General features: G+C 51.2%; 1 protein-coding gene across 1 annotated transcript; it reads right to left on the bottom strand.

The window, feature by feature from the left end:
- Positions 1 to 5,640: 5,640 nt before the first annotated feature.
- FAM167A (family with sequence similarity 167 member A) lies at positions 5,641 to 24,540 on the bottom strand. Its single transcript, XM_005030598.6, has 3 exons — positions 23,964 to 24,540; positions 15,941 to 16,468; positions 5,641 to 7,835 (listed from the first exon to the last, which is right to left on the bottom strand). Exons 2-3 carry the CDS (start codon positions 16,310 to 16,312, stop codon positions 7,572 to 7,574), a joined length of 636 nt encoding a protein of 211 aa, XP_005030655.1. The 5' UTR covers positions 16,313 to 16,468; positions 23,964 to 24,540; the 3' UTR covers positions 5,641 to 7,571.
- Positions 24,541 to 25,468: the final 928 nt, after the last annotated feature.

Raw genomic sequence — 25,468 nt, 5'->3', positions numbered from 1 at the left:
GCTCAGTAAATGCCTGTTGCTTGCGAGCAGCCCTGCCCAAACAAACCCACAGCCTGTGATTTGCACATGGGGGTCAAGGTCTGCAAGTGCAGCCTGCAGAGCACAAACCAGCAGCCACGGGGGAATTTTGTTCCCTTTCTAAGCAAACCAGACCAAAAGGAACCCCCCCAGAGCCTAAATCCTTTATTGCTAAGCTCTTTCCAGGTGTGAAATCCTTGTTTCGAGGGCAGCCCCAAACCTTTAATCCACCCCTCACTGCTCTGGCAGCTTCCCCCAGCAAAAAAAAACCTCCTCCAGTGCATGAAACCCCTCGGGGGACCTGGATGAGATGGGCTGAGCTTTCTCACCCCAGCAGCAATGTCGATGCCGGCGTCGTGCTGTTGCCAGACACTGCTGGCTTCTCCCCTGCCCCCTTAGCAATCTCCCTGGGAGACTGGGGCGAGCCCCAAGGAATCCCAGGCTGGGAATGCACGGGAAGGAGCAGCGCCTTGCACAGATTTTGCACCGTACAAGCAGGTTGCAAGCAAGCCCCAGCTCCCCAGGGCTCAGCTGCCTGCCTCCTGGGATTCCTCCCCTTCTCCTCCAGCATCGTTTTCTCCCCTTCTCCTCCAGCATCATTTTCTCCCCATCTCTGGCTCTGATTTTCACGAGATACCCACGCAAAATGCACCCATGGGTGCAGCCCGTCAGGGCAGGGCATTTCTCCAGCACCCAGAGGAGGAGCCCAGACACCTGGAGCGATGCTCGCCTTGTCCTCAGCTCCTGCTGGAGCTGCTGGTGCTGCTCCTGCTGGAGGATAAGCATCTGCTTGCCGCCCAGGCTGGCTCCAGCCCAGCACGAGCACAAAGAGGGCTTTGTGAAGGGGATGCACAAAGCCACGGGGCAGAGCTGCTCGGCGAGGGGACCGGAGGCCCGTCCACAAAGCGGGTCCCTTGGGGGGGAAGCTAAAAGGAGACCTTTCTCCCTTCTCTTTCTCTCTTTCCAGGCGGAGAGCGGCGCGTCGTAATTAACGGGCTGCAGGTGATCAAAGCCCCGCAGCCCCTAAAGGGAAGCGAGGAGGAGAAGGGGGGGAAACAAGAGGGCAGGAGCAAAATCTCCCTGCAGGGCAGGGCTCTGAAAAGCAGCGAGCTGAGCTCGGGGGGCTGGAGGCTGGTCATGAGCTCGACAGCAGCTTCACATCCTACAGGTTGCAATGCTGATGGCCAGGCTTGGCTCTTCCCCACCGCTTAGAGCAAGGGAAGGCAGAGTGATCAGAGGGGAAAAGCATCCTCCTGTGCTCTTGGCAGGACCAAAATCCTTGGCCAGGCTGGCCGGGTAGACTCATGTAGCCCTGCTGGAAGAAAGCAGGACTCCTGCCCCTGAATCTTCCTCCCCATCCCCATTTAACCCCCTCCTGTGCGTTACCACAAGGGTTTGGGGTCATCGTATGGGAGAGAAGAAAAAAAAAGGTGGGAAGGGGTCAGCAGGCAGCAGGTTGGCACCTGGAAGGGATCCAGGCCAGTTCCAGCGAGAGCAGGGCTGGCCCTGTTTCTAACCCAGTTTTCTAGGGAAGAAAACCAGGCACCATCAGGGGCTCGGGGTGGCTACATGCCAGCCTCATCTCCTCCCTTCCTGCACCCAAACCCATCCGATGTCCCCAGGCAGTGCCAGAGGGAAAAAAACACTGGATTTAGGACTCTGGACCTCAGGAGAGATGATTTCAGCTCATTCAGGGAGCTGAGAAGTTGTTGGGGGGGTGTGGGGAAGGTGTCTGAGGCAGCTGGTTGATTTTTTATTTTTTTTTTTAAAGGAAACTTATTCAGAGCTTGGGAACAAGCCCTGCCTTTGCACATGAAAATGAGGAATTTCAGCACAAAGCCTGCTCGGTTAATTAAGACACTTCTTGGTGAACGGAGCTGCTAAAAGGGAGCATACAAGAAATGGAAATAAGGAGAGCAAATGAAAGAGGAGTGCCAAGGCAGCGCTCGGGTACTGAGGGATAAAAGCAGCGGGGCTGGCACCCAGCTGGGGCACAGGCTGGCCAGGGATGCTAAGGGCAACAAGAAGGGCTTTACGAGATTTTAATGGCACACTTCAGGGAAACTGGGGGCTTGCTGCTGGATGGGAGGATAGCTTAGCACTGGGTGGTTGTGGAAAAGGTTGGGTACCTTGTTTTTTTTCCTCAGTTTTCATTTCTCCAAGCTTCTGCACAGAACATTTTTTTTTTTATTATTATTCCATTTGCATCTTGCTACCAAGATATCTAGGGAGCATCCTGGCATCTCTGGGATCACCATTCAGAGCAGGCTGTTTGGCAGCTAATGAATCCTAGAATCATTAAGGTTGGAAAAGACCTCCAGACCTCCAAGTTCATCCAGTCTAACCATCCAACGCTGATAATTACCATTGCATAGTCACCTTTCCTAATGAGCTGGCTTCCCCATGGGGATCTTAGAGGACTGGGGGTCTCTGTGATGGGTGGGCTTAGAAGAGCCCCAAGTCAGGAAGAATAACTTATTTGGGACTTTTTTTCCTCGTTTTTGTGCTATGGAAGTGTTTGTGCTAGCAAACCAAACAGCCAACTCTTTGGTGGCCATCATGGACCACAGCATGGTTTAGACATGTGACAATGATCCCCAGGCAAGGTGTGGGGTTTTGTGTGGGTCAGGGATCGTTCCCAAGATGTGGTCTGGCTGTGGTTGCCCTGTTCTGTGGTTAATAGCATGGATATAACAAGATTGACCACTTGGCCCGATCAAGTCCTGGTTCCTGGTGGAGAAGCAGCCCTTGGAGGTCCCCTCTGATCCTGCGTTTTCATGGGAGGTGTATATATCATGAAGACTTCTTCTCCAAGCCTTGGCTTGGAATTGCATTTGGAAATTGTCTCTTTGGAAGACTTGTGAGTCATTAGTGATTGCTGAATGACGAGGAACATTTACCTAACCCCATCCTGACTGTCGTGCAGGGCAGGCTGAGCGTGCCAAGGTGATCTCATCTGAAACCCAAGGCCAGAAGGTCCCTGTCTATACCTCTGGGGCAAGCAGTCGGCCATCCCACATCTCATTTTTCAAGGCATATCTGGAGGATAAATGTTCTACCTTTCTGGGGTGGCTGGAAGATGCTGACCTTGGCGGATCTCTCACTGTGAACAGCACTCCCGTTTCCCATCCAGCAGCTATCCTCAATCTCAAGCAGCTGGGGGAAATTCCCCCTGCCTCCCGGAGCATTCCCCATCCCAAAGAAATCTCCTTGTGGCACCCTGCGTTTTTGGAGCAGCTCCTTCCTGCCCCCATTGTTCCCATGGAGCAGAGACAATGATCTCAGACGGCAGCACTCTTGAAACCCCTCCAGAAAGCTGCGATTTACGAGCAGCCTGTTCCAACTGGCAGGGGGAATTCGTCAGTGGAACAAAAACATTGTGCAATTCCTCCTTCCTCCTCTTCCCCCTCCAAGAGGCAGGCAGGAGCATGTCGGAGAGCCCTCCAGTGAGGAGAAGAGATTTTGGGGAAGGGTTTGGTGAAGCATTGGGCATCTTCTGCCCAGATTTCTCCTGGTAGCCAACCCAGGGCACACCAAGCTGCTGAAGGCAACCAGGATGGCTTGGCTGCCCCAGGGTTTGAACCACAGGGACTCCACGCTGCCTTCTTGTTGCTAATGGCTGGGCAAATCCAGGTCTCTTTTACCCTGAATGAAATGTGTGCAGAGCTGGTCCCTCTGGGTACAGTAAGATGAAAGAATGAGGGATGAAAGCCTGAGAAATCAAGGGATTGCCCCGTATCTGTTCAAATGATTTGGGGTGCCTTGCTCCCTTGTGTGTGTTTCTTCAGACATGCACTTGGTTACAGAACACACAGCGAGGGAAGAGAGCCTGGTATGGTTTTGGTGTGTAGCCTGCCACCTCCTCCTTGCTGTCCTTTGTTTTTTCTTTCAGTCCCTTCTGTCTTCTAAAATAAAACCCACTTAGCAGTCAGCTTCAGTCTGAGAAAAAAACAAGCTGCTTGGAATACTCCAGCTGGAGTTGTATGCATATATACACACACACACACATATATAAAAATAGTTGGACCATGATATCTCTTCACAGACCGTGTTAGACCATGACAATCTGTTCATCGGGACGGGTTGCCCAGGGAGGTGGTGGAGTCACTGTCCCTGGGGGTGTTCAAGGAGAGGTTGGACGTGGTGCTTGGGGACATGTGGGTGACATTGGTGGTAGGGGGATGGTTGGACCAGATGATCTTGGAGGCCTGTTCCAGCCTTAATAATTATTCAAAGGTTCTCTGATTCTATGATCTGAAATACCACAGAGCAGCAGCAATCTGAAAATTCAGCATGTGACTCTATAAATAAGTCATTCCCTGGCCTTCCTGGTATAAATGTGACTTATCAGAGCACTTCTGTGATGATCTCTCTGTTTAATTTCATTAGGGGCTGTGTGGAGGCAATTGTGGGAGACATCAAAATACAAATCACTCACTGATTATTTGATAGCACTTCACAGTGCCAGAAGAGTAAGGAATGAGGCAGTTCCCTCAGGAATAATGACCCTTTTTATCATCGTTATACAGGGGCTATGAAAAAGAAGCAAAGTCTCTTGGCCATTAATGTATCGTGATGGACCATGCCAGGGAGCATGGCCAGTTGACTAAGATGAAATATGTAAAATTGCTTCTTAATCAACTCAGAAAGAGTAGAAAAAAAAAATAATCAAGCTGGGCAAATTGTTTTTAAATGATTTCTTCATGCTGTAAAATATACAGAGTTTTGGGTTGACCAAAACGTCAGGGATTGGGTCTAGCTGGATGAATGGCTGTTCCCCACTGACAGAAAAGTTTCATTAAGGCTATTTCAGGAAAAACGTTTTGACTATTCATTACAGAACAATGTCTGAAAGCAAACGAGCTGTTCTCAATGGTTTTAGTGTTAAATTAATATTTTTTAGGACTCTGAGTACAATAAAAATATAACCAATTAAAATACTAGACAATCTAAAATGTGCATACATGTGAGATTTTGGGGAAACCCCCTGAAATTTGGTCTTCTAGTTAACCGTGGGAAATCTGTGATCTTCCAGTCTGGCCACCCGAATCAAAAATGTTCATTATTCACATGGACCAGCCTCAGAATTGCTCTTTAGTTTCAGAAAGGAACATGTCTCATGGCCAAGCAGCTGCAGACAACTTGAGAGAGCTTGGGACCATATTCAGCAAAGTCATGGCAAATCAGATACTTTTCTATTTATTTTTCTTCCTTAGATGGATATATTTTGAAGTGCCTGAAATCACCTTTGGCTCAGTGGCTGAGTAACAAAACAACACCTAGCATGAAAGAGTGAAGAGTGACTTTTTTTTTGGCTCTGTTTCCTGCACATTTTTGTCCAAACACAAAACATGTCCTCCCGCCTTTATTTCCTTCCATCTCCTCCAGACTGCAAGACAGAGAATCTGCTGCTGTAGCCATAGGGAATGCCCTAATGATGTGCAAGGACAGAAAAACCTGATGGAAAACCTTTTACACCCACAAACCTTGCAAACACCACGCTGGTGCTCGGCAGCGTGGAGGTGCTGAACCCACCTGGTGTTTCATGTGAGGTCTCCAGCCCCCGCCTGCTCTCCAGGCAGGACTGGAGCCGCTGAACAAAAGGAGAGACCAGAGGCAGGAATCAGTACAGACATCATTTTATAATTAAAAAAATTGTGCATTTCGATGAACAGCTGGCAGTTTATAACCATCCTCATCCCACTTAATGCAGAAAATACATGTCTGGAACCCAGACGTCTGATATCTCTAATGCCACGTACAATGACCTCCTAAGACTGTGCTTGTACTAACCCCTGGCATTCAGCTGCCAGATAAGAGCCCAAAGGCAGGACCCCTCTGTATCTGACTCTAGATTATCCTAGAGAGAACCAGTCCCTCTCTTCCAAGGCATTATTTTCGCTGAAATGCTGTCATTGCCATCTTTTGATCGAAAATGCCTCTGAAAACCAACATGGGACATGAATAGATATTTTTTTTTTATTAAAAAAGTAAACAAAGAAGAATTTTAATGATTTTTTTTTTTTTTTTTTTTTTTTTTTTTTTCCCAAAATGTCCATGGGGAAATAAGGCTATTTCTCTACTAGTAAACTAAATGGCATCACAATCCAGAGGCCAACTGGCAGTCTGGCCACAACCCTATTAAACCTTCAGTACCTGGGCAGTAAATGTCTCCAAGTTTAGGCACAACACTGATTAAACTATTAGTACAGCTACAGCTCTGCTGCCCCCAAATACCTCCCAGCGAGCCATACACTGGAAGGGGAGGCACCACCGAGCTGCTCTGGCATGCTGAGAAGAGCAGAGCTGGGCCCTGGCATGGTCAGAAGTGTTGGAACAGGAGGGAGAGCCTCGAGGCAGCCACGGTCCCCTGTTTTGGGTGCCAGGAGCCCCAGGGAATCTGCGGCTAAGCCCCTTGTGTCCCTCATGCCCTGAAAGGCAGAAAAACACAGCATCCACCCTACATGCTGCCAGGACAGGAGGGAATCCCCCTGCGATGGCTGCAGGTCCAAACCACAGTGAGGGCAGCTCATTGCAGCAATGTTTTTATCTTTAATTTGTAGTCGCACTTCACCCTCATCACCCAAATGTCCATTTTCTCCTCTTGGAGGTCCTTTCTCTGACGGATGCGTGTTGCTACAGAGGATCCAGGATTTGCTGGTGCTGCTGCTGGGAGGGGAATGTCAGCCCCGGGTGGTTTCTCTGTTTTGGGATGTCCCGGGTGTAAACTCCCTCCGTTGCCTTACTGCTTCTGGAGCTAGCCACGGGAGCCTTGTGGCCACGGCTGACAGTGGGATCAGGAACAAATATTGCTCTGGGTATAAATTCTAGGGCACACAGGTGACTTCTGGCCAGATGCAGCCTCTGTGTAAATATGTCCACGATTCATCCATAATCCATACCACAGACAAAATTAAGCTAGAGTACACCGGACTCAATGGAGCACGTCAACAAGCACATCTCACCACTTTTTGGGGCTGCAAACCATTTAACTCACCATCCCTCAGCTTCTGGGAGGGCTCCTTTCCACTGGAAACCATCTTTTCATCTGAAACAGCCCCAAAGACCCCGTTCCTGGGCTGTCAGAGGCAGAGGATCGATGTCTCAGGAGACATCCAGGGAGGAGAGTGACATTTTCTGAAGACAGCTCTAGCCTGGGAGGAGGTAAAAGGGAAGGGAAAGGGGATTTTTGCCCTGATTTCTGGCTGATCTTTGAACCTCCCCTCTGACTTCTGAATACTGGAGATGTGTCCACCTCTTTGCTACTGTGGGGAGAGGAGAAGGAGGAGAAGGGGCTTTGCAAAAGAGCAGGCTAAGTGCCCAAGCTGGGTTCAGATGCTCCGTGCTTCCTGCAGGTCCTGCCTTCTCATCTCTGAGCCATCCCAGCACCGGGCTCTGCTTCTCCTTATGCCACCAAGACCAGCCGTGGGTTCCCCACTTGCTCCCTCTGCCCCTCCGAGACCTCTTTGTGCCCAGCCATCAGGCAGGGAGAGCCCTGGCACTGCCCAATCCTTCCTCCTTCTCCCCCATCCTTCCCTCTTCTGCCCTGCCTTTCAGCACAGCGAGAACCGGCGCGAGTTGATGTTCATCTTGGTGACCCCGATGAGCTTGAGCGGCGTGGAGAGGCTGAAGGAGCTGACGAGGGGGAAGTCGCAGAAGAGGTCGGAGAGCTCGTCCCGCTCCTCCAGCTCGTACGTGGCGTCGTTGAGCATGCGCTGGTGGAGGTGGCAGGTCTGCTCGATCTTCAGCTTGTTGATGTCGCTGCGGAGGCGCATGAGCTGCCTGGCCAGCTGCTGGTCCTGCAGGCGCATTTCTGCCTGAAACGCAAGACGGAAGGAGGAGAGGGGAGAAGGTATCAGCATGGGCACTGCATGTGTTGCTCAGGGTGCTGCTTGCACCAAATCATTGGGAAATTAACATGGCCAGGGGTGCTACCCCACTGCGAAGGACTGGGATGGAGGCAAGGGTCTTCCCTGCAATGCATCCCAGTCAAATAGGAGCTCAGGATGGTGAATTTCTAGAGTTCTGTGCCTGGTCAGCTCTCTGGAAGAACTGGGAAAATGGAATTAAAGACGGCACACCGTGGCTGATGGTTTGGGTATCAGCCGGTACAGGCTTCAGAGCCTCCCTCTCAGCCCTAAGCAAAGCCCAAATTAATCTCGCTCGTAAGGGAGCAGCCACAGTGAGAAGCAGCAATTAGAGGTGGAAAGGAGCAATTAAAAGAACCCCAGAGAACCGATCCCCAACTACCTGGCACAGGTTTCCAGCCTGCATAAATCAGGGCTGGTTTGTGACAGCGGGGAGCGCGGCTCCCCACATCCCCCAGGGCTTATCTCGCGGGCTGGCAGCAGATCTCAGGATGGGGCCCCCACGGTCCCCATGGGACAGGGAGCAAGCACCCTGCAGGGTAACGAGCCGAATATTTCAGAGGGTTTTTCCTCCCCTGGCACCCAACTTTGAAAGGTGGAAGATTCAGAAGTGATGAAAGGAAATGAATTTTATTATTATTATTATCATTTTTTTTTTTTTTTTTAAATTCCGACTCATAATTAAGCAGAAAACTCCTTGCCACAGGATATTGGGAGTGGTGAAGGAAGGAGGCGATCACTTGGCAGGATTCACAGCAAGCATCAGCCTTTACCTGGGGAACAGAAGCCGGCAGACGCCAAGCCCCACTTCTCACCCCACATCCCTCCCTGCAGAAAAGCAGCAAACCTCAAAAGCCACAAAGAAAAGGGAGTGGTGGGAGAGAAGCCAAGCAGGTGAACCTCGAGGCTTGAATCTCTCCTGGAGACAAGGAGGGAGCAGCACAGGCTGGAAAACCATCCTCCAGCTGGCCCCGTGTGATGCCCTGACCCTTTCCTTGATGTCTCCTCCATCCCAGGACATGAACCAGCACGAGAAGGAGCCCGCTGGTACCGAGGATTCCTGACTGTGAGTTTATTTCTGGTTATGCTTTTGGTTTTCTTTGTGTTCGTCTTAGCTCCCTGTGGATTGAGCGAGAAGTTCAGAAGCAGACCCAGGCTACGTGTACATTAATATGTTAAATTGTGCATGGCCACAAAACCTTTCTCTCCGCTCAGCTGCGAGCACGGTCCTGGCATCCTTTGAGCAGAGGCCAAAGCACACAGCCCTGAGCAACTCCCCACAGGCACCCCTCAGGAGGTAACTTGGGGGGATTCATCCTCAGCAGGCATTTGGGATACAGCCACTGTGCCTGGATTTTAACAGCCTGGACACGGCCAGACCGTACCAGTTTGTCTCCAGGCCTGAAAACCAGCTGCTTGGTTTATGAGTACAGATGACGAGCGAGGAGTAAATTTATTCCTGGGGTAGTGGCTGGAGCACCAAGCTGCAGAGGTGAAGGGCGGAGGCAAAATTCAGCTCAGGATGCTCCACAGGTGGCCCTGGTGTTTCTGCACAAGACCTTTCTGATGCTCAGAGTCCAAGGCAAGGGCTGACATTAATATAATGTAAATTAATCCGAGCCAAGCAAGGCTCTTCTCACTCCTGCCCCACAGAGGCACCGTGGAGGACCTTCCTTGGTGCTCTCTGACAGCATTTGGGGTCTGTTGTTTGCAGAGGATTAATTCACCTTCCTACAAACCCCAGCCTGAACTTCCCTCTTGAATTGTTGGCAGGGTTGTGGCAATTTACCTTCTTAAAAAAAAAAACCTCAACCCAATATTTCCTTGCCCCCAGCAGAGCAACGCCACTCGTAGGCTTTTCTTCTTCTACGTGAGTTGAAATGAAAAATAAATAAATAAATAAATAAATAAATAAATAAATATTAATTATATCTTTCCCTGTTTCACAATGAATGCCATGGCTTGACATTTTATCAGGAAGGCGATCGCAGATGTTGTTGGACTGACCCTTGGTCAGTATTTCTTGTCGGTTAATCAAGCTACATGAGAAAAGTCAACAAATGCTTTCATCAGAGATTTTGAGGAATGTGGGATTAAAAAAAAAAAAAAAAAGGTTTAGAAAATGAATTAGGAGACCTTTGTGGAGAGGGAATGGACTTGGAGATTGCCATTTCCCTCCTGCAAGCCAATTTCCCTCTTTTTGACCCGTTCTTGCTTTCGATGCTTTTCTAAGAAACCATTTTGCTTTTGTGCAAGTTCACAGACAAAGCTGTCTGGGTCGTGGGGAGCAGATTCCCAGCTTTGTCCTTCAGGTGCTCAACCTCTGGACTCCTTTCCTTTCTTACACCATACCTGGCACCCCAGCATTTACTGAACCAGCCCGGCTGGGCAGAAATTATTGTCCTAGACCCAGCCCTTGCAGGCTGTGCTCTGGGGCTCTGCAGGGAAGCAGGGATGAGCTGTCAATGTGCACGTTTTCCCAGGGAGATAAAGTCCTCTTCTGCCCTCCAGGACAGCAAAACGGATGGACGAGGGACAAAGCCTGGTAGTGGCTGGCTGAAGGACTATGTGCACCGTGGGGAGATGGCACACAAGAAATGGTTAAGGATCTCTTTTGGAAAGGAGCACGGTCAGGGTCCCAACCTGTGCTCCATGAAGCTCGGAGTTGGGGGGGGGGGTGATCTGCAGAGAAGTGGTTGCTTCCCCAGGGTTCACACTTTTTATTTCTAAAAGATCAAAAGAAAGTGAAACTGGGTGCAGCCACTTGGATCCAAGCGCAGCCCAGCCACCAGACCCTTGCCAAACACTTCAGAGAAGTCGGGTACGTCTGTGTTTAGGTTTGAGGCTTCATCTTCAAAGGTGCTCGGATGCCACCCTGCTGCGGCTAATTTTAGATGCTCACGCCCTTGTGGTGCAACCCACAGCCCCAAACAAGGTGTTTTTGCGATGCCTGTGGGTTACACAACCCCAAATCAAGCCCAGATGCTTTAGCTAACACATGTAGGGCCTGGCATGGGTCACAAATACCTTTCTTCAGTACTGGGTTTAGACTGTGTAGAGTCCCTCAGAATCTTCATCTTACCTTTCCTGAGGGATGTAGTTACCTCTGCTTTTTGTTGAATTAAGTGGCACTAAAATACATCCAGGACTGGTAATGGTATGTCTAGGAGCAAGCCCACAGCCAGAGGAAAAGCCTGGCAGCTCAGCATCCAAATGAGGAAAAGAGAGAGACTTACATGTGGACTTAGAGAGGAGTACAGTGTTTTTCAGAGCTGCAGTTCCATCTCTGCCACGTGCACAAACCCATATCCACCCTATGAAAACCCACCACTCTCTAAAAAGGATGGTTGCACCCAAACTGCCCCCTGAGGATGGTTTTGCTCTGTCTAAACACCTCAAACTGTCCAAATTCCAGCAATTTAGAAGTAACGATGGCACTGCTTCAGTGCATGTGCACAAGTCCTTTCACTGCTTGAATTACAAATATGGAAAAATCCTTCCTGGACCTTCCTGGACCTGTTATATAGCAGATTTCCAACACAAGCCACTCCATCCCTACATCCATCCTCTAGATTCCTCCTCTTTCTCCGCCACCTCAAAAAAATCACACAGCAATCTGGAATGGTGCTCATGACAACAGTGTTTTGGTGCCACATCGACATTTAAAATCACCTAAGTACTTGCTCAACCAATATCAGTGTCAAAAATAGAAATAATAGCAGGAGCTTTGTAAAGCATGTTGCTGAGTCCTATTGCTCTTGATGAGGAAGACAAATTGATCTGAAGTGGAGACACCAATGGAGAGAGCACCTGACTTTCTTTCCTGCATACTGGCTCACACGCCTCTGATTTCAGTGCAAAAATGTTGGTGAATTTGAGAAGGAAAACACGCTTTCCTACCGCGCCACTGTCATTACTGTCCGAAGGCATCCCAGCTTGTGGTGGAGTTTTGTCCTTTAATTACTTGCCACACATTTAGGGAAAAAAAAGCATTTTGAAGGCTCAGTTTTAGAACTTGTAAAAATTTGTCTTGACAGGCCAAAAACAAAGCAGAAAATAGAGCCTGACCACTCCGATCCCTGGGTCTTTCACCATACCCTGGCTGGTGGCAGTCTTACTTTCAGTGTTGATGATAAGCAGACACATTTGACAGCACAGAGGCAAAGAGGAGACAGGAGGAGTTAGGAAGGGAAATGTTCCAGCCCCCAGGCGGTTCAACACATGCTGAGTGCTGCAATTTGCTCGTACACCTACACAGAGCCTCCCAGCACAAAAACAAGAGCAGGAATTTGCATGTCTGAATAAATCAGCTTCCCAAGGCCAGATTCTCAGCAGGTCCCAGCTGACAGGGCTGGCTGGAGCTCAGTGGGCATATGCAGACCTAAAAACTGGGGCCAGGCCTTCACGTGCAAGGTGCAGAATCAGGTCCCAGGTCTGGTCACCTGGGGAGAAAGACCACGAGCAGCAGATGCACAGTAAGACCTTGGGCTTGTCCTTGGCTTCCCTTCTGACCGTGAGAAGCCTGGACCTGGCTGAACCTGAACCAGAGCAGATTCTGGACACACAGGGACAAATTCCCTGCAGCGTTGGATGACCTCTATTTTGGGAACTGGAAGTAATGCTTCAGGTTTAGCAGGCAGCTATACTTGTAACACCATGGCTAAGAGGAAATCTGGGCATGCACGTGCAACTAAACTCACTTTGCTTCCAGACCTGGGTGTTACAACACAAACCGCTTGCTGGGGACGTTCTGCTGCATGTGCAAGCTCCCGAAGCTCTAACGGTTTGGCAGGGTGCTCATGGTACAAGCCAAAACCTTGCTAGGCCGTGCTAATGAAACAGCCCCGCCTAAACGTGCTGGGAGCTGTGGTGAGGTTTGAACAGTGTGAGCGATGCAGCTGTGCTTTGCTCTGCTTCATTTTGTTCTGTAAGGGCACAAGCAGTGGTGTACCTGCGTCCTGGGCACACACTGCTTTTGCCCGTTCATTGGCTGGATGAACTAATTTAGAATAATCTAAACTGACTCCTCTTGGACTGCATAGAGTGAGGGAGAATTCAGCCTGTGATGGAGGACAGCATGGCAGAAGCAGATTTCCCACGAGTTATGATATCGATCATTTTTGGATGCTGTTCAGAAAGCTGCCCAGATGCTCATGTTGATTCTGATTGTAATGGTAGAGCAAGCAGGGCCAGAGCCTTGGTCATCATCTCATACATTATCAGAGTGCCTCCTGGCACAGCTTTGACTCCAAAAACCAGCAGTGCCCCAAGCAGCTCTAGGCTTAGTTTGCGAGTTACCAGGGAGCCGCAGCTCAGGAAACAGCCCTGGCAGTGTTGGTGCTGATGCAGATGTGCTCCCTCCTGCTATGCTCTGTGGCTGCGTCTGCACCAGTCTTCTTGTGGCAGGGCTGGTGCTGTGCCCAGGTCTGTGGTCTCTGACGTTAAACCAAACCAGAAGGATTTATCACCCACTGAGGGCAACCATAACCGAGGGATGGGTGCTGGAGCCCTGCCTGTCTGCCCCGAGCAGGCTGTTGTCTGAAGGATGCTGCACTTTCTGGCCTTGGATCCTGCCTTAAGCAGATGCAGAAACTCTACAAAACCATAGCCATACCCTGTTCTTAAATCCCCCTGTTCACTTTGCCATCATTAAATGCTGGTAAACAAGGAAAAATCCCGGCTGTGTTGGGATGAAAGGAAGCTGGTTCGTTTATTTCAAAAGAAACCGGGCTTCATCCTTGAAATGCAATGTGAAATGCATCTTTTTGTTCCAGCACCCTGTGAAGCGATGGCCTTGCTGTGTTCTCACTGTTCGCTGGCAGCTCTAACACAGCAATAGTGCCTCCAACATAGCTATTAAGCTGTGTGGTCAGTCAAATACATGCTCTGTCTTTTGGGGAAATTGTTCTAAATTACATGAGTCACGTCCAGATCCAGTAAAGACTGGTATAATTAAGAGACAGGAAAATGGAAAGTGAGGAACAATTAGGGTTTGCTTTGCCCTTTTTCTTCCTTAATTTAAACTTTTAATTTTCATCAGATGAGGGTTTATATACCACACCCTAGTCTAAAGGGTAGACTCTAAGACAATTTATACTTTGGGCAGGAGACCAAGAACAAACCAAACCCGTTAAAATCTGGGTCTTTAAGAAAGAAGAAACTGTTCCTTACTGTCTTTGGGCATCTTGAGACTTGGGTTTTACATCAAGCCCTCTGTGACTATGAGAATTCATCACAGATGCAAGCATGGACCCAGGTTCAGCTCTGAGATCAGGAGCTGATATTCTCCAGAGCACCGAGTGATTTTAGGAGATCAACTCAAAACTCTTTGTAATAGTCCTGGATTTCTGAAAGTGCTGCTCTTGTTTTCCAAGAGCTATGGTCCTGAGACACATCTCAGCCACCAAAACTGATTTTCAAGACCACTTCTGTAAATAACTCCTTTAGAGATCAATCCAGTTGGCAAGTACAGCAAGAACAACAAAAAATTTGTTGAATAAATATTCTTTGGCACAGAAGTCGCAGGGACTTTAAAAAAAAATATATTATTCACTGGTCTGCATGAGCAGCTTTCCTCAAAGACTTTTGGTGCTTATCAAAAGCAAAGGTTTTGCCCAGGAACATTTTCACGATCGTGTCTGAACCACACGTGCTTTTGCAGCCCTCAGGGACCCCGTTGCAAACAGTGCTGCCGTCCAAACAGTTGCAAATGCTGTTGGCAATCACAAGGCAAACACCCAATTTGGCACCAGAAACGGCGTCCCGTGACATCAGTTGTATCCAGTTTCCAGCCACGTGGGCCAAATAATAAGGATTTTTTTTCCTTCCATTTTCATTTTCAGTCCAGAAGGGAAGGATTGCTGGGGAGTGCCATCTGTCTCTGCTTGCTCCTACTCGTGTGCCCACTCTCCAACCCCCAAAACGGCTGTCCCTGTCCCACCATCCATCCTCTTGGCATTCCCTGGCTCCATAAAGGATACACCTATGTTTCCTGAAGGGAATTATCCCCAGGACATGCTGATTCCTGAGCTGGGCTGGGAGCTGCTTGGGTCAGTGCTGGCAGGCCGGGCCTAGGACCACGACAGCAGCACAGCACATGAAAGCTGAGCTTCCAGTGCCCTGGCCCTCACTCTAGTTATTTTCCTAACTTATGTGTAGAGTTTATATCTTGTCTTCTTCCCCGTGAAACAAGGTTAGCAGCATTTTTCCTTCCTGATGAACTGCATGGAGCAGGTCAATGAAGACTGTGCATAGGCCTGGCCTGCCTGTCATGTCCTCCCCTTGCTTTGGGAAAGCAGAAGGCCTCCAGTCCTTCCTCCTGGTGGCTTGTATCAACCAGAAATAAAGATATGTGTTAGATGGGGTGCGTGTCTGAGCCAGGAGGATGACAGAAATGTGGGCCAGTGTCTAACGAAGGAGGACTCGACAGGTGATGAACCTGTGAGAGCTGGCTGAGGAAGGGTCTGCGGTCAGGCTCTGCCATTGTCCCGCAGTGCAGAAATGATTTGGGGAAAGATGGTTACCACAAGACTTACAGAATATTTTAATTAATTAATTAATTAGTTAAAAGGAAAGAAAAAGGGGGAATTGGGCAATCACTTGGAAGTTACATCTGCTAATGCTTGTTAAATGGTGATCAGTGTGCAATGTCCCACTGAGGGAGCTCCTAAACCACTGATGGCCACAGGCAGCAAGGGTAAATCCAGAATGGGTAAATTCAGCAAGGGCAAAATTAACCTGCTGTATTCATCTGAGGCACAATTAAAGAAGCAGGAGATGGAACAAACTTCTAAAACTTGACTTGCTGTATTTCTTTTGCCTGCTAGATCCCAGCAAGGACTCTGAGATGGACCCGGCTCCTTCTCCAAGGCCATGGGCTCTCTGTTGTTCACCTTTCCCTTCCCTGGGTTGCTCCTGCCAGCCATGCAATGACTGCAGGTTGCTTTTTCACCCGGGGCTGAAGGCAGGTGGGAACAAGGAGCTTCTTGTTTCCCCCTCCTTCTTTTCTCTTGAAAATAAAGACTGCTATCTACCAGGGGCAGGAAACCACTTACCAGTTCCTTCCGGAGCCACGTCAAAGCCTCGTCGATGCTCTCAAAGCCGCCTATTTTCCCTGAGGTAAGAGTCACCTTGTCCTGGGCAGGGTTCCCGTTGAGGTGCAGCTGCACCTTCCTCAGAGGGACAGTCTCCTCCAGGCCCTTTTTGGCCTCATTCCCGTCCTCCTCACCAGCTGGCTGGGGGCTCTTCCACGCCTGCTCCTCCAGCTTCGCCTTCCACTCCAAGTAGGACGGGCGCCTGGTTTCCAGCCTCAGCTTCTCTGTCAAAGCCTTGAGGCTCCTCAGGTGGTCATCAGGAGGAACGGCACCTCCAGAGCCGCCATCCGTGCTGTCCACCACCTCTTCTATTTGGATTTTAGGCAGAGACATCCTTCCCAGGAGTCCAACGGCATAGGGGTGGGCTCCCACGGGTCAGGGACAAGGGTGGGAAGCCCTCAAGACCAGACCAGCTCACTGCAATGAGCCCAACGTGCCTCCTCCAAGGATAAATCCCACTCAGGCACTACGCCGAGGCTGGACAGACACCTAGAAGAGAAGCAGAGGGTGGTTGGTTTCCACTTTGAGAAGGAAAAGGGAGCGAGGAGGGAGAGGCAGCTCTTGCAGCGCGTGGGCTTTGGGAAAGGCAGGGTGCCAAGGTGCTCCCGGGGAGTGTTACCTCATCCCAGCTCTCTGCCTTGCTTTTGGGGCAGGAACAGACAGGCTTTTTGGGAAGCTCTGGTTACGTGCACCTTCGATTTTAAGGGGCCGTGATAAGGTTGCTGATGAGGCCGGGAAACATTGACAGACCCTTCTGAGGCTGTGTCACACAACCCGACGTCCTCTGGCTATTGCTGGGGGTCAGGATGACTGGGCACCATCCTGCTGCCTCCCCAGCTGGCAGTCCTACATCACTTAAGTGAAAAAGGGACAGATGATATAGGACAATGCAACCTTTTCCCAAAAGTTTGAGCTCAAAGGAGAGATAAAAATATATATATATGTATTGTTCATTTGTTTTCTTGCCCAGTTTTAGGGGGTTGCACTTAGATCTAGGCTTGCTAAAGATGCCAATTTCCAGCTGTAAGATTCAGCTTCCACCCATCCAGTGAGCTTCAGGCAGGAGCAAAGCCCCTGGCCAGTTTGGGGAGTAACCAGAGCACTGGCACAGCTTGGGTTTGGATGCCTGCACTAAGAGAGATCTGGGCTGGTGGTTTCCATCACTGGCCAGCTCCAGTTTGCCTCCTGGCAGCGATCCCTCACCCTTGCTAGCTCCTGAGCTGTGCCCGGATGGTGTCCAGGACAACGAGCACCAGCACCGAGGAGCCAGTAGCTTTCTTCCCAGCTTCTCCTCCTTACACCACCGGTGGACCACAGCTTGGCCGACCAAACCTTCCTCCGTGGGACAGAGAGCTCGAAAAACTCTGCAAGAGTTAAGCTCAGGCAGCTTCTGCATTCATTTGAGGTAGGATCAGATAAGAGATTTTCTCAAGGTCATATGCTCATCTGTGGCTGAGCTAGGAATAGATCCAGAGCTCTCGTTTACACGTCGAACGCAAAACAAAATACTTTTTGCCTGCCTGGTAACATGCCCAGAAAGACCAGCCGGGACGTATGCAGCTTTCTAGCTGGATGCACTGAAACGCAGCAATATGAGTTACTCAGCCATTCTTCTCCCTGCTATTTGTGCCCACAAAGACGTGTGCAGCTCTGAAATCCAGACCATAATTACGCCTCTCAAACCTTTTCAGTAAGAAGATTCAATTTAAAATAAACACCAACAGAGAGCAAGATTTATCCTACAATTGCGTGGAGGCACATGGGCTGAATGAGTAGCTGATAATATACACACAGACAGTCTGGGGGTGGAGAATTAGTCATGTTGTGGTCTTGTTCCTGCTCCGATTTATGTTAATGAGAGTTTTACGGTGAGCGGGAGCAAGCCCAGATACTACATCAGGTTGAAGCCAAGTGCTCTTGTGCCTGGAGCAACAACAGTTTTCCTTCTTCTGCTGAAAAAATAGATTGTATGGAGGGGAGAGCCGAGGGCTGCCTGTTTGGAGAGTCAGGCCATGCACCAGCTCTTGCACTGATGCTCTGCAGAGCTGAGGGCACGTTAATGAATTTCGCTCCAGCAGCATATTCTAGCCCACTGACATCAATAACGGGAAACACTAACGACTTTGAAGACCTTGTCTGAGTGTTTTTTGCCTCCACTGAGGTGGAGATAGCGAGAGGTGGCAGAATCCAGCTGTCTGATAGAGTTGAACGCACTGTGCTGCTGGATTTGGTATCCCCTAACAGAGAAAACACCTTCATTATAAGGCTGACGTCGCCAAACATTGCACCTACAAAGCAGAGCCCCCGCAAACTCTTTTGTCTCATCTCTAGCACAGATGTCCACCTCCCAGTACCTGCTGAGGGATTTTTTTGCCCTGCAAGTGGCACCGTTCCAGCCCACCCTTCACCTCCCAGCTGCAACACCAAGTCCCTCGTTCATCCCATGGGCATCCCCCTAAATAAGCATGTCTGTCCTCCAGCCTTTCCAAACTCAAAAACAACAGGAAGGAGCCACCTCTAATTTCCTATCAATATCTTGGACTTGGGTGAAATACCTGATGCAGAAAAAAAAGATCTGGAAGTGGTGAGCATGCAAAAAGTGTCTGTGTGCAAGGCTGTAATCCAGCCTTTTTTATTACCCCCCAGTGAGATAATTCCCAGGGCCAAACCTGGCCTCTGGCTCAAACCAACAAACTTCTCCCAGCCTCCCTGTCCCAGGCTCAGTTTTCCTCTAGGCTGGCCTGAAATTGAGGTGGTTGATCCTTGACTTGTCTTCCTTATCACACTTGGCAGTCTTGGTGGGTTCATGCCATGCTGAATGAGGGGTAACAGGAGGTTGGCACCAAAATGGTGACCAAAACCCAAAGGGTTTCCCCCTTTCCATGCAGGAAAGCTATCAGTTCTGAAGGTGCAGGACACATCAGGTCACCGAGTCAACAAAACGCCGGTAATTTCTTCATTGGGTTAGGCTTCCATGGAAAAAACAGCTTAATTGACCCACCCTGCAAGCTGTCATCCAAAGGGATTAGCAGGAGCGCGCGAAGGGATGGAGAAATCACAGGACTACCCAACTGCCTTGGGTGTGAAGTCCTGCCAAGCCAAGGCTCGCTGAACTGGCGTGCCCTGAGGCTTGGCTTTTTCACGTTTGCAAGCCAGCAAAGCAAACCCTGACACACCTTGTGGGGAATCCTGTGCTCTAAGGAACCGGGTCCAGCGGCACAACTGGCCACTGCAGCTTCCCACTGCAGAAATTCCTCCATCCCCGGAGCAGAAGCAGCAGAGCTGTCCCCATCACACACCCTCAGACATCCCTGCTTGTGGATTAATCCATGAATAAATAGCAGGAGAACCACATGAACGTCTCCTGAGCAAGCAGGTGAGATGGTGTAGGCAACAGGAGGCAGGGGCAGGTGGAGTGGGGTGGGAGAGAAGCTTTGCTTTATCACCACTAGCGGTGGGTAACACCATGACTCAGATGCTATTCATGGTCAAATGGGAGATCACATGAAATGATGCCTTGGTCTGCTTTGAATGTGAGGTTTTCATGCAGCAGGCATTCACAGGCTGTTAAATTCAGGGCTATAAAGAGGGGCACTCAGTGCTTTGGAAGGTCACATGCTGGAGAGCAAAAGGTCTAGGAGAAGAAAAAAGAGAGCGGGGGAGAAACAGTGAGGATGAAAATTGGAGGTAAAAGAAAATCCACAGAATAAATAAAGCAGTCAGCCAAGACAGGTATAGGGAACAAATTATTCAGTTCTCTTCACTGTCCCTGGTGGACATCAGCTTGCAGTGATAGCAGCTTTTATTGCAGAGAAGCAGCAGTGATTTTAGGAGTCTACATTAATCTGCTCGTCTGGTCCTTGAGAAGAAAACAGAAACCCTCAGTGTGGGACAGAGCCCAGGCTGGGAGAAGTCTTTTGGTGGGATGCAGGGGTGTCTGCATGGCCCATGGATAACACCTGTGCCATGTGTCAGACGGGGCTTGGATGTTAATGACCTTCAAAATGCATATTAGTGCCATTTATGCCTCAGTTTCCCTCTTACCAACTGGGCAGTTTGTGCAGCTGGGAAAAAAGCTCTGGGGATCTTCAGAGATGTACAGGGTTTCACCTCCTGTATTTTCGGCTGTGTCCATCCCATCTGGGTTCCCCTGCCCTGACTATGATTGATGCAGGGATGCCCTATAGGAACCGTGGAGCTTGGGACGCAGTTCAGTTTGCAGGCACTCACTCCAGCGGGGCCATGCAGACCCCCCTTAACCCTACAAGAAAAAACCCTGATAAAAATTGCACCTGCCAACGCCATCCCCCATCCCTGCGGGTCTGTTTGGGTGATGAGGAGCCTGCAGGTGCAACATCAGGAAGAAAAGAGAGGGTGAGAGCCAGCCGCCCGTGCCCCATGCGGCGAGAGAGTGGCGCTTGGGTCCCCCAAAAATCTGGGGACAGGGTGAGGGTGGCAGCCCCCCCGTCGGTCTGCAGCAGGTTGGGAGCGAGGAGGAGACGCCTGTGCAGCGGGGTTGCCATAGCAATGGAGGCAGGAGGACCCCGGCTGCTGCTCGGCGCTGGATGGAGGCTCCGAGCATCCTCCGGGCAGCACGGGCACCGAGGATCCAGCAGTGAGGCCGCTGCAGGCAGCAAACCTCTCCCCAGCTGCCCCACAGGCTGGGAGGGGAGAAATTTTCCCCAGGTTGTGTTATCCAGGATTTGGCAGCTCCCTGAAATCTGCTCCTGCAGGAAAAAAAAAATCTGGTTCCCTTTCTTGCCTGTCCTGAGGCGACCTCCAGCCTCCTTCCCCCAAGCAGGAGGAGATGCCAGCAGCCTGGAGATCAGCCTGATCCTGAAGCCAGGACTCCCTCTGGGTGTGAGCCCCCGCTGGAATTGGTGTTATCATCTGAGGGTGCTCAGCACCTGCCCGGCACGGTTGGGGTGAGGATGGGCTGCACGTGGAGACCCCCTGGCCACAAACCTGGGGGCTTGGCCCCTCTTCCAGCAGCAAGATGGGGACACCAAGCATGAGCACGGGTCTGGTGGCTCTGATGCCCACGTTAGCCTCATCCCTTTTAACGCAGAGACCCACCTCCAACCTAGGGAGAAGACCACATCTATGTCCTTGGGCTGATGCAGGGTTTGGAGAGGGGGTTCCAGAGCTACCCCATATAATGAGTTGAGACACTGGTAGAGTTTAATGGGATCCTGGGTGCTCCTGGGTATTCCTATGCATTTACCACCATGAACAAACCCCAAAAGACCTCCCAGGCAGCTCAGATATTATGGTCAACAGCGGAGAGGCAGCCCATCCTGCTGCTTCAGCCCTTCGGGTGTGGATTTGGCGTTGGCGGATAAATGGGGGCAAGAGGCAAGACATGGGGTTTCCACTCATGCACGACCTGCAGCGGGGTGAGGAATCACCCTGAGGATTCACCCTTCCACCCTAATGACCCCCCAGAAATAGCCCCAAATGCAAGGAAGGAGTAAGGGGGAGCAGTGGGGGGCTGCAGCCGATCCCTCAGCCTGGCAAGAGGATTAAAAATGGGAAGAAAAGAGGGGACTCGCTTGCCCTAAGGCATTTCCCTCTAGTGCCAGCAGTAGTTTCAGAACCTGCCCCAACAAACACATCCATCCCCTGGATCCCTGCTGCACCGTGCCCCTCCTGCAGCCCCCGACAAAACCCAGCAGGCTGCTTTTGAGGCAGGAGGACGGAGATTGCTGCCTGCTTTAGATGGGCCCTGGCAGCTCCATCTCCAGAGCAGCCCAGTTCCCCTCCATCAGCAGATTTCCAGCGGTCGGGTGAAAACCCAGCACGAAGATGGCCCGGGCTGTGCCAGATGTTTGGCATTCCTGCAAACCAGTCTGCTGGTGACGAGTGGGAAGCATTTGCAGACTGGGAAGCCTTCATGGAAAGCAGGGGGGGTGATGCTGACTGCCAGCCCATCACCCAAAGCAAGGTAAAATCGTTCTTAGAGGGAAAGGGATTGAGCAGCAGCAGCTAAGGCAACTTTTTTTTTTTTTTTATCTTGGGACCTAATCCTGGCTCCCAAATATGTTCTCAAAGGACCTGTGGCTTGGCAGAGCCTCTTTCCTTAATTTTCACCGCTGTCCACCCCCAAACCCAGCTGTGTTTCACCAAGGGAAGGAGCAGCTGGAGATGGCAGGGACCTCTGTGCCAGTGCAGCAGGGGAGAGGCGAAGGGCTGCGACTCCTTGGGAAGGAGGTGGATCAAGCTGGGAAATGCTCCCTTCCCAGGAGACTGGCACACAGAGATATTTTTCCCTCAATGCAGCATGGAAGGCAGCAGGCAGAAGGGTATGATTTCAGGGGGAAAAAAAAAATAAAATAAAATTCTTTCTGGGGAGAGATTTTCTTCATTCTGCCCAGCACCGAGCTCACCCCCTGCAGATGCAGTGCCAGGACCAGCTCCCGTTTGACTCCAAATTAAAGCGATCAGGGGGCAGGATCGCCCCCCTGGCGACCCCCTAATCCCCTTTTCGTGCTCCCTGTCCCATCCAATTACTCGCCTTAGCAGCCGCCGAGCACCAAGCACTGCGCTCAGACCTGCCTCCTCCCAGGCGCTTGCAGCGCTGAGCAGATCCCCACTTTGCTATTTAATATTATTTAAGGTGAGCTGCTCACAGACCCCCACTCCCTCCTCCCAGAAAGGCTGAATTACTCCGTGGCTGGTTTTTATTTATTTTTTTCCTTTTTTTTTCCTGCAGTGTCTCTGCTAGGTTTAGCAAACCCCGAATGGCCGCGGAGCTGTTGCAGGCTCCTTCCTTCCCTCTCCGCTTCATTTTTGTGTCGTTCTCAGCCCTCCCAAGAGGTGCACACGGGAAAGCAGAGGAGACCTGAGATGCAGATGACAGCGATGGCACCAGTGTGCTGAAAGGATGGCTGGTGGAGGGCAAACCCACAGCTTGTTCCCACGGAGAAGTGGGGGAACCCATAGGATAGCGGCAACGGGCGGACAAAGCCGCGGCAACGCGGTACCAGCCGGACACAGCTCCTCACTGGAAACAAGGCACCGGGTTTTCCTTCATTTCCATCCCTTTTTAACAAGCTTCCTAATGTAGAAAAGCTCCCGGGGGCGAAGCGGGGGTGCATAATCCAGGGAGCATCCCAGGGAAATAGGGAGGATCCCCCAGCCCTGCGTGGGTGCCAATTTGGGGAACGGATCAGCTGCACCGTGCGCTTTTGTGCCGGGGGTGCCCGGCTCGTGCAGGGCTGTGCCCGTGCTGGGAGGGGTGCAGGACGACCCTGTTCTTTTAGTAATTAGCCCCAAGCTGTTATAAAGGGAGAAGTTCTGGATGATTTTTTTTTGTTGTTTTCTTTATCATTAAGATGAGCTGCAAGGGCCAGACCTGAGCAGGTGGAAACCTGCTCTGCTCGACGTGGTGCCTGCTTCAAAACCCGGAGGCAGCTACGCCCTGCAAGGCCACCAGGCTTTATCCCACGGTGCCTGCCCTGCACAGACCTCCCCGGGGCTCTCACAAATCTCAGGGAGGGGGCAGAGGGAGCAACAGGTGATCATCCCAAACCAGAGCCACATTTTTCCCTGTTACACCCCGAAAAATCCCCCCACAGGAGGTGGTGAGTGCCCCCACAGCTCTCCCAGCTGAAAGCAACATCCACAAACCTCACTGCAAAGGGGGGCAACGCAGACCCTGCCCTGATTTCCAGCTGGTCTCAACCATCAGGGTGCTGCCAGCCTGGCCATCTCCGTGGATTTTTGTCCAAGCAGGAGATGGTGGCGGGGGGGGAAAGCAAACCCCAAATCCCCCATGTAGGAGCATGTACGCTGAACTTGGCGGTGCCTTGGGGTCCCCATCGCCCCCACCCCACCGCTCCCTCCCCAAGCACCTGGTCCTTGCTGCTCCCCTTTCCACAGGGCAACCAAACCCAGGGGTCTCCTGTCCTGGGTGGCTGCAGCCCTGGGTGCAGAGGGGGGTCCGTGGGGTCCTCCCCAGCCCCAGCACCAGCACCCAACTCACCGGGGAGGGACTCAGCGGGAATGCTGCACGGACATCTTGGCTCCCTCCTTCCGCCTCGGGTCTCCAACTTGGTGTTTGCAGAGCGGTGTCACCAGTGCCTTCAGCAGACTGTCTCATCCTCCTCCCTGTCTCGCTTCAGAAATCTCTCTCTGTTGTTTTTTTTTTTTCCTTATTTAAGGGACTTTTTTTTTTTTTTTTTTTTCTCCCCAGCGGTTGCGTCAGGCCTGTTGCCTGGAGACAGGCGAGCTATTCCAGTTTGAGCTTTTCAGTCCAGATTTCCTGTCTCTCTTTCATTCATACCACCAAGCCCTGAACCTACCTCCCACCAAGCAATAACCCTGGAGAGACCTGAAAGGGAGGAGCCGCGCAGCCCGGGTCCTAGACATCCTCCGACAACGGCACCCAGATGAGGGAGGAGGGATAGGGATGCTACAGGGGATGAAGGGACCCCAAAAATTCACAGGAGATGCCCGGAGAGCCTGTGGCTGCTGTCCCCGTGGCTGTTCCCGTTACGCACCATGGAGAGATGTGAGCGCTTCTCCACGGAGCTCGGGGACCTCCGGCACTCGTCTGGGGATAACATTTTCCAGATGCCACGGCTTGCCCAGAGGTCAGCAGGCATGCGGAAGGCAAAGAGGGACAGGGACGGTTTGGCAAGGCTGGGAAGCATCTCCGGGAAGCCCTGGGGTGGGTATCTTGGGGCACCGTGGCTGGCACCATCCAGAAACCAGCACTTAAACTGGTCGTTGCCTGTCTGCTGTACTGGAAAAGAGCCTGTGGCTCCCACATCTCCCCCAGTGGGGCTGGAAACCTCTTAATTGCCTCCGAGAGAGGCAGGAGCCCAGCTGCTGGGTGATGTGGGGACCCAGGCTTTCCTTCTTTCCCCAGGGGTTAAGGATTAACCCCACAAAACCTGGGGGTGGCACTGGAAAGCAGCCCCCCAGCCGTCACCAGGTGCAGCTGTGGCACATTTGGTGTCTCAGGTCCGCGGGCCGGGATTGTGAATCCGGTGGTGCGAAGGGTTAAGCGCTGGCCACGGACACCTAATCACCCAGGCCCCTTCCCACATCCAGCCTCCTGCTTTTTTTCTTCACCCTGCCCCTCTCCCCCAGGGCTTCAGGGGCTGATTTACAGCCCTTTTCCTGAGCCCTGCATCCCAATGACCCCATTTAAGTACCAAACCTGGGGTGCCCCACAACCCCCCCCCCAGTTTAGAGGCTGTGTTTGTACAGCACCAAGCACGAGGCACCCTGCGAGATGCAGCACTGCAGACTTCAAAGAGCGAAGAGCAGCATTTTCACATTTCTGATGCAAATTTAATATTTCTTTTTTTTTTTTTTTTTTTTTTTGCTTGGACAGCACCCTTTTTGTCAATTTTCAGATGTGCATACGCAAGCTGCCTGGTGATCAGCCCTCAAAGCCGTGCTGACGGCTTGCACCCACCCTTCCTGGGGCTGCTGGTGGTGAGGAGGGACCAGGGAGATGTGAGAGCTGTTCCCTCGCTG

The sequence above is a fragment of the Anas platyrhynchos genome, chromosome 3 (genome assembly GCF_047663525.1).
Source record: "Anas platyrhynchos isolate ZD024472 breed Pekin duck chromosome 3, IASCAAS_PekinDuck_T2T, whole genome shotgun sequence".
NCBI classification, from domain to species: Eukaryota; Metazoa; Chordata; class Aves; order Anseriformes; family Anatidae; genus Anas; species Anas platyrhynchos.
This window is presented reverse-complemented; position numbering and strand designations above follow the sequence as displayed.

Excerpts from the sequence above, each read along its gene's own strand:
- FAM167A (XM_005030598.6), bottom strand. The coding sequence starts at position 16,312 with ATGTCTCTGCCTAAAATCCAAATAGAAGAGGTGGTGGACAGCACGGAT. Across the intron at positions 7,836-15,940 it reads CGTGGCTCCGGAAGGAACTG|GCAGAAATGCGCCTGCAGGA; the intron begins GTAAGTGGTTTC and ends CTTGCGTTTCAG.